Source organism: Papaver somniferum, chromosome 1 (genome assembly GCF_003573695.1).
Source record: "Papaver somniferum cultivar HN1 chromosome 1, ASM357369v1, whole genome shotgun sequence".
Classification (NCBI taxonomy): Eukaryota; Viridiplantae; Streptophyta; class Magnoliopsida; order Ranunculales; family Papaveraceae; genus Papaver; species Papaver somniferum.
Genome location: NC_039358.1, coordinates 159,184,488 through 159,204,509, shown reverse-complemented (window position 1 = coordinate 159,204,509; position 20,022 = coordinate 159,184,488). Strand labels below are relative to the sequence as shown.

Below are 20,022 nucleotides of genomic sequence, written 5' to 3'. Positions count from 1 at the left end.
TAACTCTTCTTCCACTTCCAACTCTTGTTCTTCCGTCGTGTCTTGACTTGGTTGGAGTATTGTGCCACTTCGAGTAGCTATCCCGCACCTTGGATAGTTCCAATCTTTAGAAGCCAGGGAATAGGTACCTGAAAAACAATTCTCACAAACAAGTAAGAAAAACGAAACAAGACACAAAAAGCAAATATGGAAGCAGAAATGATGATAAGAAACTAAAAACTTAATAACTAGCTGTATGCCTCCCCGGCAGTGGCGCCAAATTTTGATCCAAGTCTTCAAAGTCCATTATATAAAAATCCACCAAGCCCATATGTGAGAAAAATCATGTAGAAATTATCCCAAAAATATGTCGCCAGAAAACTGGGTCCACAGCCGGAAGTTGGCCGGAAAAGTATCTCAAGTGACCGGCAAAGTCCACCCGGTCACAGGTCAAACGGGTCAAAGCAAGACCAGTCAACTGAGTCGTAACCGAGTCATCTAGTCAACTCAGTCATAAGATGAATCAGCTGCTAGTCAGATAAGTAATGTCTGAGTCAGAGACTAACTCAGCTAGGCCAATGCCATCTTGCACAGGCTGGTTCATTCATGTGCCATTTTGATGCTTCATTGCCTCAATCTGCACCAGATCCTTCTCAAGCCACGATTTTTCGGCCTCAATTTCATGTCTTCTGTAGTTTCAAAACAGCACATAGTTCCCCCGCAACTCCATAATCCTGCAACTCCTTAATCCTGCAACTGTGACAGCCTTCATTTTCACAAGCAACAAACCTTGTTACCACCACCAACTCCTTACAGGCAACATCAGCTTACTTCATCACTCCATTTCGGCTGAGTCTTATCAGTCCTGCAGCTGCAACCATTCTGTAGGTCTTCATTACAGCTACATATACCACTTACAACTCAAATCTTCCCTGCAATAACACCTAACATTCATCTAAACACTCCACTTCAGTTCCTGCGACGCCAACCATCTCCAGCTGCAGCTGCAACACTTGAATATTGCACATCCTTTTGCGCCTACAGATTCACTTCACTCTCATCTTTGGCTTCACTGCAAACACACAACATCATACAATAATACCACCACCATATCCTTATCATTGCAGCTTCAGACCCCATTGCATCAACCATTCCAGCTTTCCTTGCAATGCACACTAGACCACAGACTACCAATTATCAGTGCAACACATACATTTTTTCTATTCTGAGCCAAACCACCAATTTCAGTTCATGTCTCTCGGAAACTTCAACTGCAGTAACAAGGGCAGTATCATAACTTCTCAAAGTTCCTTATTCAGATTCACAATTCTCAGCATCAACAGATCCATCTCCTCCCCAACTGTAATTCCCAGTCCTATGATGAGCAACAGCTTCAACTCCTTTTGCAATTCTGCCACAACTATTTGCTATCAGTTCTAGTTCAACCTACACCCATTAGTTCTTCTATGCATCAGAACTGCGCTCATTCAACCATTTTCATCTTACCAACAACAAGCACACACAACACACCAGTTTCTTGTACTCTCAATAACATCCACCAACAGTAGCAACCAACTTGTGAAAATTACCCACAACATCTAGCCTAGCCTGTACATCCCAGTTCAAATCACATACCACCATCATCTTCTCACACAAAATCACCACCAGAGACTCACGACACCCTTTTGATATCTACCATAAATCATTGATGTTGAATCAAACAGAACCCTTAATTATACAGCAAACTGGTGCCAACAACTAGTCTTCCTCGTCTTGATATCGAACAAACCCATTATTGATATCTTCAATTTCTTCCTTAAAACCCTAATTTCTCCATTGTTCTTCTCCATTAACAAATCCCCAAATCAACAGCAAACCCCGTTAATTGAACACCCGTTCCGCGGACCAAGTTGTAGTTCTACCTCTGCCGATCAGTATCCAAAGTTCCAGCACTGACGCCAACCCACTATGTCCAAGCCGAATTTAAGCAAAGCCACCAATGCAAGGGTCACATATTCTTCGGGCCTCCCGACAAAGGTTAGCCAAATCTTCCTGACAATCTCTTCATGACTTGTCGTTTCGATTTTATCCTTGTACGTCACCATCTTATGCTTACCCCACAACAATGCCACTGTTACGTGTTAAGCAGGGACTTATGTTGATGGTGTTTTTTAGCTTAGGGTTAAAATCGTAAAATCTTGCATCGGATGTGACGTCACTCTGCAAGGAAGCGGTGTTGTGAGTGCTAACCTCTCCACCGACATATTTATTGAGCCGCTCAATATACTTTTATCCATAACACTTTGTAAATTTCGGCACCTCGCCAATACAAGACCCGCCGAGTACTTTCCTGTGCTATGTTACCCAGCAGAACCCTTAAATCGGTATAGCATGACGGATTTATGTTCACTCGCAGCGGAGTAGCATGAACCTGCAAGTACCAAAGTTAAGGCCATCGCACAAAATGCTCAGACGGAAAGCACACTGCATTCTGTAGATAAGGATTTTTGTGTGGCAGCATACAAAATCCAGCCAATTATTGTGATAACTCACAAAGAACTCATAAACCCGACTAATTTTCAAAATTATGGTTTCGCGCCCTGCGCAGTATACTAGACCCCGTTGGTCGAAACTATGCTTAGCCAAACTAGGAAACCAAATCCGCCACAGCGCACTAAAAGTGTGGTCGCGCCCTATCATGCCGACCCTCTTTCCATCGACCAATCAGATCGCTTTAAACTCGCCACGCGCAATAGAAGAGTGGCCGCGCCCTAGCTTGCCGGCCCCCTACTTTCATTGACCAATTAGGTTGCTCCAAACCTGCCGCAGCCTCAAAAGAGGTCGCCATACTAAGTCGGCTTCCCAAAAGCGCCAACTTTCCAAAACGCGCCAACATGCCGAACGCGCATGCCGCACATGCCAGACGTGCATGTCGCACGCGCATGCCACACACGCACGCTAGACGTGCCACTACCAATTAAATATAGCCATGATCGACAGCTACCTTTCCTCCTGAGATGCAATATCACCCATCCAAGCTCACCACCAAACTAACATGGCTTGTGGCAACTTTTGAGCGACTATGACGCCAAACCCTAAACTGGCATGCCACCATGCCACGCCTACTGGCATGCTACCATGCCACAGCTACTAGCACGTCGTTATGCCACGGCTACTGGCATGCCGCCATGCCACATCTACTAGCACGTCGCTATGCCACGGCTACTGGCACGCCACCATGCCACAACTACTAGCACGTCGCTATGCCACGGCTACTGGCACGCCACCATGCCATAGCTACTAGCACGTCGTTATGCCACGGATACTGGCATGCTACCATGACACAGATACTAGCACGTCGCTGTGCCACGGCTACTGGCATGCCACCATGCCACAGCTACTAGCACGTCGCTATGCCGAGACCACTGGCATGCCACCACGCCACACATAGCAACCTGCTACACGTTTTCCACAAAAACACTCGAGACATCAAAACATGTCACAAACTGGGGGATACTCATCAGGGTATTGGTCTGGAGGATTACAGCATGCGGCGTGCAATGCGCCCGTTACAAGAAAGTGTCATGAAGTAAGGCAATTAGTGGTGGTAAAAATAACGGTGTAACCAATTCATTTCCTTCATCATGGAAGCATAATGACTGACGGTTACACGAATTCATTTCCCTCATCATGGAAGCATAACGCCTTACGGTTACACGTTACTCTTTTCTTCCACCACTCAAATGTTTCCACTTCCTACGAGACCAGGGTACGTTTTGTTAAGACTTGTATAAATAGGTCTCACCTGTTTCCACCAAACGACAAGTTTTGGTCAGGAGGACAATATAACATCCAGAAATCACCTGATAGCTTTTCATCCAGCTAGCCAGTTCAACTTTCTGATACAAGTCACAAAACACTCACACTTCCAGAATCAACTATTCTGGTCTCAACACTTTCTTCGCTTCCCTCCCTAAGACCAACCCTTCTGTGACCGAAGCAAGCCTGGAACGGCCATTTCTTGGTTTAGGCCAGGATTGTACAGATTGATCTCTCGAATCAAAAGTATTCCCGTGCAGTACATTGTTTAGGGTTTAGATTTGTTTCTCACCCACACACCCGAAATTACCAAAATCAGCAGAAACGGTTTTCACCCACAAACAGAGGGTCAACCAGAGGTGAACCCACAAAACCTTCTCCAACTTCAGAGCGTAATAAAGTCTCAAGCATCCAAGGATCTATGAGGACATGTAGTTTCTACATGCTAGTAACACGAAGTTAGAAACACCAAAAGAACACATTCTCATCCTTAAGAGTTGAGCGGGAAATAACCACACCATATGAAAGAATTTGGGTTCTAGAGTGACCACAAGCCTCGACTTCTGCCTCACCAATAGGGTTTTATGATAATTTCACTCAAAAAGACCGCTTTCTTAGTCTCTCATGTGTGCAGACAAGAATAAAGAGAGAAATCCTGTACACGTTGAATGGTGGAAAGGAAGACCTTCCGAAACAATTTCTGGAGACTCCACAGAATCGTGGACAAAAAGAATCTTTTTCTGGTGATCTCTAAGAAAGGAAATCAATCATTATCAAGGATGGGAGTACTCACTTACCTTCACATCTGATCGGCAATCAACACCAGTCTCACAGCATCCATAGAAACGTCTTCAATCTTCGGTCTTCAACTGTTGATGATGAACTCTTGAACTTCTTAGAACCTTGACAATTTCTAATTCTTGTCTTCAATTTCCTTGTTGCTTGAATTTTCCTCTTAAATTCTTCTTCTTTACCATGGTGTTTATTAAACAAAACTAGAAATAAACTGTAATAAATATATTTCTTTTATTTATTATTATTATTATTAAAACAAACTGAAAATAACAAAATAATAATGAAATTACTAAACCATGGATGAAGGACTTTATCACTTGATTCTTCACAACCTGTATTGTCTTGATTTCATGAACTTCACTAATTCTCATATTTTTCTGTTTTCTTTGCTCTTGTAAAATACCTCCTCAAATGTGTATAGAATTCTTCTCTTTGTATCATATCTTCGCTTTGAATAAGAATTGTACTTACTTGAATTGTTGCATGTAAACCTCGGACTATTTCAACTTTTCTTCATAGAATCTGGCGTTGCTCTGCTCGATGATGATGATGTGTTTCTATGGATCTGTTGATGTTGTCGAGTGAGAGAGAATGGTGCTAACTGCAAATCAAACTATAAGAAGGAGTTTTCATCTTTAGACGTCACCCTCATGATTGACAAAATTAGCACTCAAGAGATCAAAAATATTGCTTAAAGTGGTGCGAAGTTGGGTAGCTCACCGTTCCTACCCGGAATTTACGTACGGTGACACACACTCTAAAAGGACTTTTTAGATAGTCACAAAAATTGAAGGTAGGTGCCTCGCTTGATGTAAAAATAGGTAGTCTCCCCTAAGGGTGATCACAACTCTACTACCAAATATCTTTGCAGCACCTAATTTTCCCACCGGCATGGTTAAATCCAACTTTAACGCTCTAACAACTTAGAAACCCGATTGTGTTCTCCAATACTTCCAAGTTCAGTTATTTCGGTCAGACTCTCTATGTAAACATAGTTAAAAACATGCTAGTGACTCTAAGATCTCTAAAAGTTTGAGGTTTTATGCAAATATTTACAAAAAATTTTGAATTTTTTTTTAAATGCACAAGACTAAAAACTTTATATGCAAAATACTCCCCCAAACCTAAACTAAACATTGTCCTCAATGTTTCAACATATAGGCAGAATTAAAACATCATACCAAGAGAACAGCGCAGAGTAGATTTTAAGGGAAGAGATTACCAGATGCAAAAAGCATGGTGCTAAACCAGAAGTGGACGAATGCTTTTAAAAGCAACCAACAAGATATAGAACTATAGGACAAAAATTTTGGTTAGCACACATAAAAATATGCAAAAATAAAAAGAAAATGGAAAGAGAATGGACTTTTAATCCATATGTATGTACAGAGGTGGACCAGTTTAGTCCACATAGACGGGGTCGTCCAAGTCCATGGTCTCAACTTCTGGTGGAAGATACTCCAGAAATGGTTTCAATCTCTGACCATTGACCTTGAAGATGTTCTTGTTTGGTGGATTTTCTATTTCAACGGTTCCATGAGGGAAAACAGTACGTACCAAGAATGGACCTGACCATCGAGAACGTAATTTTCCTGGAAAAAAAAGTAAACGAGTGTTTGTACAATAAAACTTTTTGACCAGGTGGGAAAGACTTGCGCAAAATGCGTTTGTCATGAAACACTTTCATTCTATTTTTGTACGTTTTGGCACTATCATATGCATCATTTCTTAATTCTTCTAACTCATTGAGTTGAAGTTTCCTTTGGGTGTCATCCTTATCAAGATCAAAGTTCAATTTCTTAACAGCCCAATAAGCATGATGTTCTAACTCTACGGGTAGATGACATGCTTTACCATACACAAGTCGGGGACATTCCAATAGGATTTTTGTATGCAAATCTATAGGCCCACAAAGCATCATTTAAACGTAAATACCAATCTTTCCTAGTAGGATTAACAGTCTTTTCAAGAATATGCTTAATTTCCATTAGAAACTTCTACTTGGCCACTGGTCTGTGGATGGTATGGTGTTGCTACCTTGTGAGTGATTCCATACTTGCGCATAAGTGATTAAAAAGGTCTATTGCAAAAATGAGTACCACCATCACTGATTATTGCTCTAGGCGTTCCAAAACGAGAGAAAACGTTTTCTTTAAGAAAATAAAGAACTACTTTATGGTCATTTGTTTTGGATGCAATGGCCTCTACCCACTTAGAGACATAATCAACAGCAACAAGAATGTATAACATACCTTCAGAGTTAGGAAATGGACCCATGAAATCAATACCCCACATATCAAACAATTCCACAATCAAAATAGGTTGTAAGGGCATCATGTCTCTTCATGAGATACTTCCTAATTTCTGACATCGTTCACAAGCAACACAGAAGGCATGACTATATTTGAACAGTGATGGCCAATAGAAGACACTCTGCAAGATCTTTGCAGCAGTTTTCTTAGCACTAAAGTGGCCTCCACATGCATGGTCATGACAGAAAGAGATGACATCTCTTTGTTCAGAATTGGGGACACATCTCCTAATGAGTTGGTCAGGGCAGTATTTAAACAAGTATGGGTCATCCCAAAAGAAATATTTTACTTCAGATAAGAACTTGGAGCGGGCTTGTCTAGACTAATGTAAGGGCATTCTACCAGTAACAAGGTAGTTAACAATATCAGCAAACCAAGGCATTTCAGACACAAGCATCAATTGTTCGTCAGGGAATGATTCTATAATAAGCAAAGATTCATCAACAGATTCAACATTCAACCTAGACAAGTGATCAGCAACAACATTTTCCGACCCTTTGTTATCTCAAATTTCGAGATTGAACTCTTGTAACAAGAGTATCCATCGAATTAGACGAGCCTTAGCATCTTTCTTAGACAGAAGATATTTCAATGCAGCATGGTCAGAATATATGATAACTTTAGAACCTATCACGTAAGATCTAAACTTATACAATGCAAACACAACAGCTAGCAATTCTTTCTCAGTTGTTGAATAATTCAGTTGAGCATCATCAAGTGTTTTACTAGCATAGTAGATCACATAAGGGAGTTTGTCTACTCGTTGTCCTAAAACAACCCCTACAGCATAGTCAGACGCATCACACATAATTTCAAACGGTAAGGTCCAATCAGGTGATCTGACTATAGGGGCAGATGTGAGAATAGCTTTCAATTGCTCCCATGCTTCCTTACAAGCATCATCAAAGACAAATGCAACATCTTTTGCAAGAAGACTACACAAGGGTCTTGAAATTTTACTAAAGTCTTTGATGAATCGCCGGTAAAAACCGGCATGGCCCAAAAATGACCTTATCTCCCTCACAGAGCGAGTTCGAGGAAGGTGTTGAATGAGATCAACTTTAGCTTTATCTACTTCTATGTCTTTTTCAGAAATGATATGCCCTAGTACGATGCCCGAGTTAACCATGAAATGACATTTTTCCCAATTCAAAACCAAATTCTTTTCCTTACATCGAATCAACACAAGAGTAAGATGATGCAAACATTCATCAGAAGAAGACCCAAATACAGAAAAATCATCCATGAAAATTTCAAGAAACTTATCTACCATGTCGGAAAAGATGCTCATCATGCGACGTTGAAAAGTGACGGGTGAATTACACAACCCAAAAGGCATACGTCGATAAGCAAATGTACCATAAGGACAGGTAAATGTGGTCTTTGGTTGGTCTTCGGGTGCTATGTGAATCTGGTTATAACCCGAATAGCCATCTAAGAAACAATAGTGACTATGTCTTGATAACCTTTCTAGCATTTGGTCAATGAAGGGAAGGAGAAAATGGTATTTCTTTGTTATTGTGTTCAATTTCCTATAGTCAATGCATGCTCGCCACCATGTGGTTAGACGAGTGGGGACAAGCTCATTCATTTCATCTTGAACTATAATAATGCCAGACTTTTTGGGTACAACTTGAATGGGACTGACCCACTGGCTATCTGGAATTGGGTATAGGATACCTGCATCAAGCAATTTCAGAATCTCACCTTTAACAACATCTCTCATGTTAGGGTTGAGTCTCCTTTGCATTTCCCTAGATGGTTTAGTGTTTTCTTCAAGATTTATGAGATGCATGCAAATTGTGGGACTTATACCTTTAAGGTCTGAGATGGTCCAACCTAAGGCCTCTTTATGTTCTTTAAGTACTTCTAAAAGTTTGTTTTCCTGTTCCGTGTCTAAACATGATGCAATAATAACAGGCAAAGTCTCAGAAGAACCTAAGAAAGCATATTTCAGAGTATCAGGCAATGGTTTTAAATCAAGCTTAGGTGGCTCAACAAGAGATGGGGAAGACTCGGAATCAGAAAGTGGAAGTGGATCCACAGGATTCTGCCATTTAGCAATATCCATGGGTGGTACAGATTCAATCAAAGAGTGAACTTCACTAATGTACTCAGAATCAAAAAGATCTAAGTCAAAATTATATAAACACGCTTGAAAAGGCTCCACAAATAAGATGTTAGGCAATGAGTCTTGAATTAGACTCTCAATCATGTTAATCTCGTGCAATTCATTATCATAAAAATCCATTGGTTGTTGACTAACACGAAAAACATTCAATTCTACAGTCATGTTACCAAATGATAAATTCAGCACTCCATTACGACAATTTATGATAGCATCGGACATCGCTAGAAAAGGACGTCCTAAAATGACAGGAATGTGACTATCTGGGTTTTGCACAGGTTGAGTATCTAGCACAATGAAGTCCACAGGGAAATAAAATTTATCAACCTTGATCAACACATCTTCAATGATACCCCGAGGGATTTTTACAGATCTGTCCGCTAATTGTAGCGTGACAAGGGTGGGTTTCAGCTCCCCAAGACCTAATTGCTTATACACGGAAAATGGCAAAAGGTTCACACTTGCTCCTAAGTCAAGCAAAGCCCTATCAATTGTATGTTCACCTATTGTGCATGTGATAGTTGGACTACCAGGGTCTTTAAACTTAGGTGGGGTCTTGCGTTGGATAATTGAACTCACCTGCTCAGTGAGAAAGACACGTTTATGCACATGAAGCTTCTGCTTTTGTGTGCATAGATCTTTCAAAAAATTAGCATATGCAGGTATCTGTTTGATTGCTTTAAGAAAAGGAATATTTATATTGACTCGCTTAAACATTTCCAATATCTCATTGTAATGTTCACTCCCTTTTTGCTGCACCAATCTTTGTGGGAATGGAGAAACAGGCATAAAAGATGGTGAAGAAGCATTAACATCAGTGGAATTCTTAGAGTCTCTATCATGCTCAGATTCCTTTTCTACACTAGATTTTTTCTGTAGTGTTGTGTGCACTGGTGAGTCTGATTTAGACTCATTTGACTGTGGTTCACCTACATTATTATCAACAACTTTACCACTACGAAGAGTAGTGACAGCATTCACTTGATTATGTGAAGTCTCATTACAAGCCGAGGTGCTTGCCTGAAATGCACTCTTAGGATTCTGTTGAGGTTGACTAGGGAGTTTACCCTTTTTCTCTCTCATTTAGTGCATCACAGATTTGGACCATTTTGAGTTCTAAACTCGCAAGTCTCTGGTAATTTAACTTCTGATATTGCAACAGACTTTCATTCAATTGATTCACACCATTATCAAAATTATGCTTTTTCTCAACAGGGTATTGTGTGTGAGGTGGCACTTGGGGGTTTCTAGGATATGAATATCCTTGGTTCTGTCCTGCCAAACCCCCTTGTACCGGTCCTTTAGACCAAGAAAAGTTAGGGTGATTCCTCCACCCTGTGTTATAGGTCTGAGAATACGAGTTGTTCTCATGTTTTTGGTACAAAGCATTGGCCTGCTCAAGTCTAGACTCCTTAATTTCATGCAATTCAGGACAGTTTTCAGCTAAATGTTCCGAGCTCTTACAGAAAAAACACATGGACATTTCTACCTGATTACATGAGACATATGTATTAGGTTTATCACCTTTTTGAAGCTCTAAACTGTCCAGTCTTCTAATCACAGATGCCATTTTCGCATGAATTTCAAAATCAGACTCTATCTTATGAACACCAGTTCTATTGGCAGTTTTACTAGGTTCTCTAATGGTCTCCGATTGCTGAGTTTTTTCGGCAACTTCATGCATAAAGGCCCACGACTCGTCGGCACTTTTATCAGTAAATTCACCATTGCACATAGACTCGACCAGGGTTAGAGTGGAGAAATCCAACCCTTCATAAAGAATTGTTGACAATCTCCATTGCTCGAAACCATGATGGGGACACTGAAGTAGTAAATCATTAAACCGTTCTAGGTATTTGGACAATGTTTCACCATCCAATTGCACATAACTATTTATCCTCTGACGAATGGTGGCTGTTTTGTGATTTGGGAAGAACTTTTTGAAAAATTCTTTCGTAAGTTCCTCCCATGTTCTAATGGATTGGGGTCGCAAAGCATACAACCAAGATTTAGCTTTCTCCTTCAACGAGAAGGGAAACAGACGCAATTTCAGGGTCTCTTCTGTCATTTGATTGAACTTCAGAGTCCCACAAATCTCCTCAAAATCCCTAACATGGTGGTAAGGGTTTTCAGCGTCAACCCCTCGAAACACAGGGAGCATATGTATTGTTCAACTAACTTAGAACGGTTCCACAGCTCAGGGAGTTAGTTTTTATGAAAAGGACAGTCAGTTCCAAGAAAGAATGCACACAAACACAAGATTTTGCTGAGATCAAAATTTGCACAGTAAAATAACAAGTTCAACTAACTGACTAATTCAGCTACTTGTTATACTGCTCAGACAAATAGCAATGCACAGATCAGGCAGGCAGTGCTCAATTTGCAGCAGATTCACACACACAAGTGGACAGAAATAACGACTTTCAGTGACTGAGATACGCTTGCAGAGATAACAAAATTCAGCTAGCAAATACGTTGCTTAAACACCATAGATTCATGCATACAAATGGTTGCAGGGTTTCTGACAGGGCTACGCAAAACAAAACTAATTTTAGCAGGCAAACATGTTATAGCATTCCATAATCTCGACAGTTAACAGCAGGAGTTTCGCAGTTTCAGAGATTCAAGGATGAACAAGGAGTCAACAAGCAATCATGAAAGTTTGTCATAGATTTAGGGTTTGAGCACGATACCTCCGGTATAAAACCAGGTTTAGGCGATTCCACAGATTGTCCTGCGCCTTTTCCTTCTTTAGCTTGTGCAGCAGAGATTTCTAATACCTGCTAGCTCAACAAAATCCTTTAGTTCCCAGAATTGAACAATTGAAGCAAAGGTATAAAAATACTAACACTGGAAATTTCAGAGACGGGTCTCTGTAATATGGAATACAGGGATGCTGGGACTGATGACAAATTTTTAGCAGCAATGAACTAGTACAGCTATCTACACAGATTACAAACTCTTCACTATGAAATGTTTATGCTTGCATGAATAATTTAAGCACCAGGGTGAAAAGATCCCAGCAAAAAGGAGTTTCAGAATCACCACAGGTGAGAGATACAAAATATTGATGACTATCACTGCAACTAACTTCAGGCAGGTTTGGAAATGATGCAGTTTAAGCGAATGGGGTGATTGAAATATACAACTTGTAGTTAACTGGATGCGGAGTATTCAAGCGAACTAGTTCAAAAGAAAACCAAAAGATGTTGATTGTATTCACAGATGGATTAATGCTTAACAGTTCAACTGCAATGGCAGGCTACAGAATGTAATATTCAGACTACAGATTATAGTAACTAGAGAAGTTGAAAATAAAAACCTACAGCTAAGATGGATATATTACAGATGCAAATTATAGGAACAGATGAACTATACTACTGAGATGAGATTAACGAAAGTAAAACTAAGTTACAGGATGCAACTATAAACAGGGCAACAAGTTTCAAACTACAGCAACTTCTACAGCTAATATGCAATAAGACAAGCTACAACTATAATAGAAAAAATCTAACACATATATACAAGAATCATACTAAAAACAGTAAAGTGGAACTTTAAATCAGCTACACCGCCACCGAGTCCCCGGCAGCGGCGCCAAAATCTTGGTAGGACTACAAAGTAGCCTACCACTATGTCTAACTGCAAGTGCACAGCGTCTACGGTAGACAGAGCAAATACAGGTCGATCCCATAGAGAAAAGGAGGGTGTAGAAGTGATTCTAAAACTTTACTGAACTGATTCAATGATAAGTAACACAAAATGGGTTTTGTTTGTGTCGATACGACGAGATGTTGGTGAGGATTACAACAGAAAGTAAATAGAAGTAAATGATGCAAATAACACAGGGTGTGAACACTGAGAATGAAGGTACTAGGATTGTCAAATCCACCACTAACTCACACCATACATATTCAGCTAATTATATTAATCTTGTCCTTGTGACAGATAAGGGAGAATTTCAAGTCTACCACTTACCTAAGGTGTTCCACCAATGGATAGTTCAATCGCAACTAAAGTATCAATACGGAGCACTAATTGTCTAATTAAGCACAACTAGTCAAGGGATTAACAAAAGTCTCTAAGGCATGAGCTGCAGCACAATCAACACAGTTTTATCCTGACTACAATGGATACATGGCATACACTGTGAAAGAAAAGCATTGAAGCACTAAGATTGAACCTATCCTAGAAAAATTTAATCATTTAAGAGTAACACAAACAACATGAATAGCATAGCAGAGAGTTGGGGTCTCATCTAAACCCTAGCAAAGTAATTTAGAACATGATTAAGATGATTAAAACACAATAGAATTAAGATAACTAGTTGGTCCAACTAAAATTTGATGTTTTGTTACATGACATTTGCCCTATTTATACATCAATTTCTTCTCAAAAACTAGAATTGATAAAATTAGAGAACAACGACTCACTTAATTCGTGTTTTCCGACAAACCCCTTCTGCAATATCTTCTCTGCCACTTGATTTGATTTTTGCTTTTAGTTATTGAGGATAACCCTAGCCTTATCTCTCTCAACCCTAGCTTCTAGGGTTACTGATGTGGAGAAGAAGCTATGATGGAGATAGATAGAGGCCATGAGGTTGATTGATTGCAAAGGATGGATGATAGGTTGGTCGGAGATGGAGGTGATTGATGGGGGGAGGCAAAGTGAAGGTACTGGTTTTGTCGGGAAGAGAAGGAAGTGAAGGTGGTGTTTGGCTGGAAAGAAATGTAGATACTAGGGTGTTGGGCAGGGGTAGCAAATCTGATGTATCATGAAGAAATGACGTTGGATGTTGAACAGCTGGCTTAAATCTGACGGCTCACAATAGAAACGGGTTTGGGTTTTGGTTTGTATTTCTTTTAATCCCATGTATTCTTCAAAGATAATATCCCAAGCCCACTTTTAGTTTTGAGACGTGAAAACAACATTCCTCACGGATGAGGTGCAAAATATATTCTTCACTGCTTTCTAGCAGGATTTTTGTTGTCTTTCTTCCATTGTCATCAATTCCCCGCTTCTTTTGGCTCCTTTATTCCTCCAAGCTTTATTTAGTACCTAAAAACACAAAATTAATTAGTATAAATATTTTATTCTTGAAAACAATGAAAACACAGAATTTGGGATAATATATGATTTTAAAGCGCAAAAGATGAGCTAAATGCCAATAAAAAGGTGTAGAAATATGCACTATTTGGCACTCATCACTTTCCTTCACAAATTCTTACATTCAATTGAACAATAAGTTCTAGGACATCATCTAGACTGTCAATGGTTTTTCCCTTTTCTGAATAGTTTTCAACATGTTTGAAAAATCTTTCTAACATTTTACGAAATTCAGAACTTGGGAAGACTAGTGAATCTAATCTCTTTTCACATTTGGAAACAGATAATTTTTTACTAGGGATTGGAGTCGGATCCAAAACACGTTCCTTGAGTTTCGGATTCATTCTTTTCTGATCAGGAACCTGAATCTCAATCAAGTTATTAGTCATAGACTTTTTTTTTATTTTCAAAAAGACTTACGAGACCAATTTTCGTTGACCTTCTCTGAGATCTTATTCTCATTATCTTGACATACGTTAACTGAGTTCTTCATAAGTTTAGCTTTGCTTTTCTTATTTTGACTCATATATTATAGGTTGGATCGCACCAAACACAGATTGTTATATCTTTTCGTATTTGCCTGCTCTGATACCAATTGAAAAGACGAGGGTACCCAAATATACCTCAATCTAAAACTTTTCCACCTATAAGTCCTTTCTACGAAAGTGATTGTCTATGGACTGAGTTGAGACAATGCAACGAATCGGTTCACACTTCGTGTGATCGTCTATGTATACGAGATCAAGACAATACGACAACACGATAAATTGTGTGATTGACTATGGATACAAGATCGAGACAATACAACAATGAAGTATGATTACTTGATAATAGGTTCGGACTTTACCAAACACTATAGGATTGCTATCAAGTAATTAGGAATTAACATTTGTGTATTTTACTTCTAATTATAATAAATCAATCATAATTGCGGAAATATAAAAGTAAAAGACACAGCAAGATTTTGCTAACGAGGAAACCTCAAATGCAGAAAAACCTCGGGACCTTGTACAGAATTGAATACTCTCAGAATTAAGCCGTTATACAAAATCTAAACCAACTTCGTATAGTTGAGACCAACAACTAAAACTGTAGTTCACCTAGTTCCCTCAGTATCCCTGCGCCTCCAACTTGCAATAAGTCACGCACTTGGAACAATTCCTTTGGTTCGTATTCCAAACAGTAAAGGAACAACAAATCTGTTCGGTAACAACTCTTTTTAAACAACGTGATATGAGTTTGACAAAAGGCTCTTCCGTTTATCCCAATAAACTCCTTTGTCGGGTTCTTAGATCAATCTATTTAACAACTACCAAAGTAATTGTTTAGACTATGCAATCAATACTATGAATCAAAAAGAAATTTATTGATGCCGATCTACGCAACTAATCAATCCAATCTATCAAAAGATAAACCGATTATAGGTGGATCCCCATCCGATCAAGTTTTGTGCACACCAAAGATTATACTCAAATAAGAAATTTTCTTTCTCTTCAAATCTTCTTAGATCTTTAATAAACACCTGCACACAAACAACTTGAATCTCTTGTGATCAATCACACACAGAACGGAGTCTGTTAACAATGGATTATCACAAGACTTCTTTAGATCTACAAACAGTCTAAAGATCCCCGTCGATACTTCGATATAGTTTGAGTGAATCTTATATCAGAAGAGAAGATTCTCAAGCATAAACAAACTAGGTGCAATCAAAGTTCAACAACAATTAGTCAATCAAATCAACTGAAAACTAATAATAAACTGCAATTATCTAGTTTCCCACCAACGGTATTCGTAGAGCTTCTCAATCCCAAAGAAGTCTTTAAAATGAGCGGTCGTAAGAGATTTCTCCTAATTAGGGTACTTTCCTCTCTGAATAGACGGATCCACCAGTAACAACACAACTAGGTAGTTTTGCTGGCTCTGAGGATTAGTTTCTCGAAATGCAAACTTCAATATTTATAGACCAAGGAAGTCTGGACACCAAGGAATTTCCAAAAACGAATATTCTCAAAGATATGCAATAAAGCCAAAATCGGTTTTCATAATTCCTGGAAATGCTCTATCCAAATATTGACCGAAATCTCTGTAGAAAATCTCCAATTAGTAAATGCATATTACCAATTTTTATTTTTTAAAGATATGCATTTAATTGCTGGAAATTAAAAGCATATAAAACTAAAAACCTTAATTAAAAGATTCTCAGTTTATTTCGATCCGGGATTCTCCTTTAGTTATTAAGGAATATCTTTGAATAATAATAGATAAGAGTTACTACACATGTTCAAAGTATGTCAACATCTTTACTTTGTAAATCCTTTTTCATATTTACAATCTTGGAACCGATTTGCCACACTTCCAAACGAGTTTAGAATTGGTTCATCTGATTTTCAAGAACTATGTGATTGATCAAAAACATTCAATCACCATTCATGGGTTTAACGGTTCTACCAAACAAAGTTCGGTTCTACCTCCAAGTGGCTACTAGGATCGATCACACTAGTTTCCATAAAATGGCTAACTAAGTACCAGGATCGGTTACCACTATTTATGGTACTTACTTGTGATCGGTTGCACAAGTTATAGGATCGGTTACACCAATTACTAAAACTTGTTAACCTACTACAAGGATCGATTACACATTTTCTGATTAGTCCCACCAAGTTCTAGGATCGGTTACCCAATGACTAGAAATGGTCACAGCATTTAAAAATATCGATCATACCATCTTAGGTGATTACTTAAGCTTGGTTTCACTAATAACAGTCATACCGATACAAAAGTTAGGCATTGTGAATATTTTTACCAAGATACATAAACAAGTTATGAGCGATTATAATAAACACACATATTGGTAACCCAAAGATTTGCAATGAATAACAATACCAATAAGCCTACACTACACCATTTTTTCCAATTCGAAACGGTTTTTGAGCGTTACGAATCGGGGTTGTAACGGTTCTTGACCGTTACGAAAAGGGGTGCTATAATTTTTTCGCAACGGCCCTTGTAACAGCTTGTAGCCGTTACTACGTGGCACTGTCGTAACATGCCCGAGCCGTTACGAATTTATTTAGTAACAGGATGTTGTAACAAGTTCAATCCGTTACGAATATTTTTGTAACTGTAAAAAAAATTACTGTCGGTCAACCTTGACTTGGTCAAGATCAGTCAGCAATGACCAATTTTGACCAGGTCAAGGTCGGCCGGCAGCTCATTCTCGGCCGGAATACGCCGGAATTCCAAATAACCACCTGCATACACCTTTTATTTATCCTCCACAATCAACAATTTTTTCATTCAATCACATTCATCTCAATTCAATCAATTCTTATCACATTCAAATGGATTCATACAAAAAAGAACTTAAATTCTTCTAAGTACCAAATTTTATTTGTTAAGTATCAAATACTAGGGGAATATATATATACCAAGTATCAGTTCATAGAAATTCCTGTGTTCACAAATTCATCTAACTTGGAATGTACATAGAAACTTACTACAACCTAATGTGTGCCTTGTTCTCCAACCTTTTTGCTCCAAACTTGTTGCAGCAGAGCATCATCCAATTAACCTGCAAACACAAAAAATATATACTTAGATGGAAGTATCCGCAGAAAAATCATTCCATACAAAAAAGAACACAAAGTCATCTAAGTATCAATTTTTTTATTAAGTATCAAATACTAAGGGAATACAGAGGGACTTACTAAGTTCAATTCATAGAAACTTCATATATTCACATATTCTTCTAACTTAGAAAATACATATAAACTTACAGAACTTGCACCTGATCTCCAACCTAATCGAGCTTCGTCATACACAACATCCAGGATAGAAACATGATTAATGGATCCATCATCTATGCTGGAATGCACTTGCCTACCAACAAACATGAAATAAAAAGAAATAGAATGGGTGACCGACTGATCGCGGAAAAGAAATCGCAAGCCAGATCTTTTTTCTTTTGCTTGTAAGTATGCGAAAGGGTCTGAACTAAGTGACTTTAGACGCAATTTTTAATGCCATACATACTACATAGTGGGAAGACAAAGCCAAAGTATGATAGGGATATATATGTTGTGCTATACTTTTAGCTTCTTAAGGTATGTATATATGTATGACTGTTACCAGTTGAGCAATTAACCATGAAAATAATAATAATTTTGAACGAGAAAGCCTACCAGTACTTACCATCTTCCATTCGTTAGCCCTATACACTTGTGAGCATCCTTTATATCTTTGAATCTCACCAAAACAACTCCTTGAGAACGGTTCTCTCATACCTGCAAGAAAAAAAGTAACATGTAAATTTTCTAGTCCAAAAATCAACATCGGAAAACATTATCTTCGAGCAAGAGAAAGATGCTCAAACAAGACTCGACCAGTAGTATATGAACATCATCAGGATTCACTGAATACCTTAACTAGCTCTAATGGACAAAGTTTCATCCACTCCTCCTCAACATCTGACTTCAGCTCGGTCTTTAAATTAGCATCGGACTGCAAATGTGCAAAACAGCTCACATACTCAACGACTTCCCTAGATATCATGGCTAATTTCAACACTGCGAATTACAATCAGCCAAAAAAGATAAATCTAAAAAAATGGGGTCAAGTATTTATAGGGATAAAAAAAAAAGTATAAACAACATTCTCACCTCATTAATAACGCCACACCCATCGCTTGCAACAACAGGGTCTGCACCTTGACTGATGACATATATTCTCTTGCAACCAGATACCTTGGGCAATTCAGAATTCTTCAAAGAAACCTTCTCAACACCCTTGGCCTGGCAAGCAACAAAAAGTGTCTTAAACCAGCAGCTTATTTAAACACATAAGATGTCTAAATATTATCGGTGTATAGGAAGCAATCAACTTTAAAGGTAAACCAATGTAAGAAACAAGAAAAAGTGCATTGGAGGCCACAAAAGAACAAGTGCACGGGAAGCAATCACTTTTACCAGCTTGACGAAAATTTCATCATTTCCTTTCATTCAGTGAAAGCAGCTGCATAAATTCAAACGCCTGGTCCAACTCAACTTTCCTCTCTCCAGCCTTCATTGGAGAACTTTTCTCTTCTCTTCAACTACCTTTTCATACTCCTCTAGTGTCTTCTCCTACAAACAGGAAAAAAAACAGCGCATCATTCAGAATCAATGCTTATTTCCTCACACAAATAATGTCTCTAGCTCGTAATCTTCACCGCTCGTAAGACAGAGGGAGAAGACTGAACAGAAAAATTAAAAAACCTACGAGTAGCAAAATATACAAAGAAAAATGTCATCAACCAGGTACCTTATCCTCCCAAACTTCCTTATCCTCAAACAATACACATAAGGCATACATGAGACCAATCTTCACTGAACCACTTAAACGCTTGTCCTTTTGAGGGTCATAGTTCTTAAGACCAATCTGAAGTTCCACTATCTCAGTGCTAAGCATTATTGCATCTTCTCTTCTATCAGACCAACAACCATTGCAACACTGCAAAAACACCATAGCACATTTCAGCTCTGTCGGTAACTTTTGGAACATCTACAACTCTGCATTGCAACATCATTTCAGCTTCCGATACAACTCAGCTCAAGCTATCACTTGCTTGGCAGCAACATCATCTTTGCATCTTATTTCTGAAGCAACCCATTCATTCAAAGCATCATCATACTATGTACATCAACCAATCTCAATTGCAACAAGATAAAACAAACCAAAACCATCAGCATCCAGATATAAGTTCAAAATGAGATAGTAAATTTGAATTTCATAAAAATCAAATCAATAATATGGGTAATAAAGATGCAGGCATGCTAATCACGGACCTAAAGATTGATTTTCAATTAGGTTTAAATATGGATTGATTTCTGGATTTTTAGC

The 20,022-nt window shown here is 38.7% G+C and overlaps 1 protein-coding gene across 1 annotated transcript; it reads right to left on the bottom strand.

Moving 5' to 3' along the window:
- Positions 1-18,422: 18,422 nt before the first annotated feature.
- On the bottom strand, positions 18,423-19,647 carry LOC113352882 (60S ribosomal protein L10a-like). Its single transcript, XM_026596643.1, has 5 exons — positions 19,444-19,647; positions 19,239-19,265; positions 18,804-18,935; positions 18,565-18,645; positions 18,423-18,428 (listed from the first exon to the last, which is right to left on the bottom strand). The coding sequence occupies exons 1-5, from the start codon at positions 19,645-19,647 to the stop codon at positions 18,423-18,425; spliced, it is 450 nt and encodes a 149-aa protein (XP_026452428.1).
- Positions 19,648-20,022: the final 375 nt, after the last annotated feature.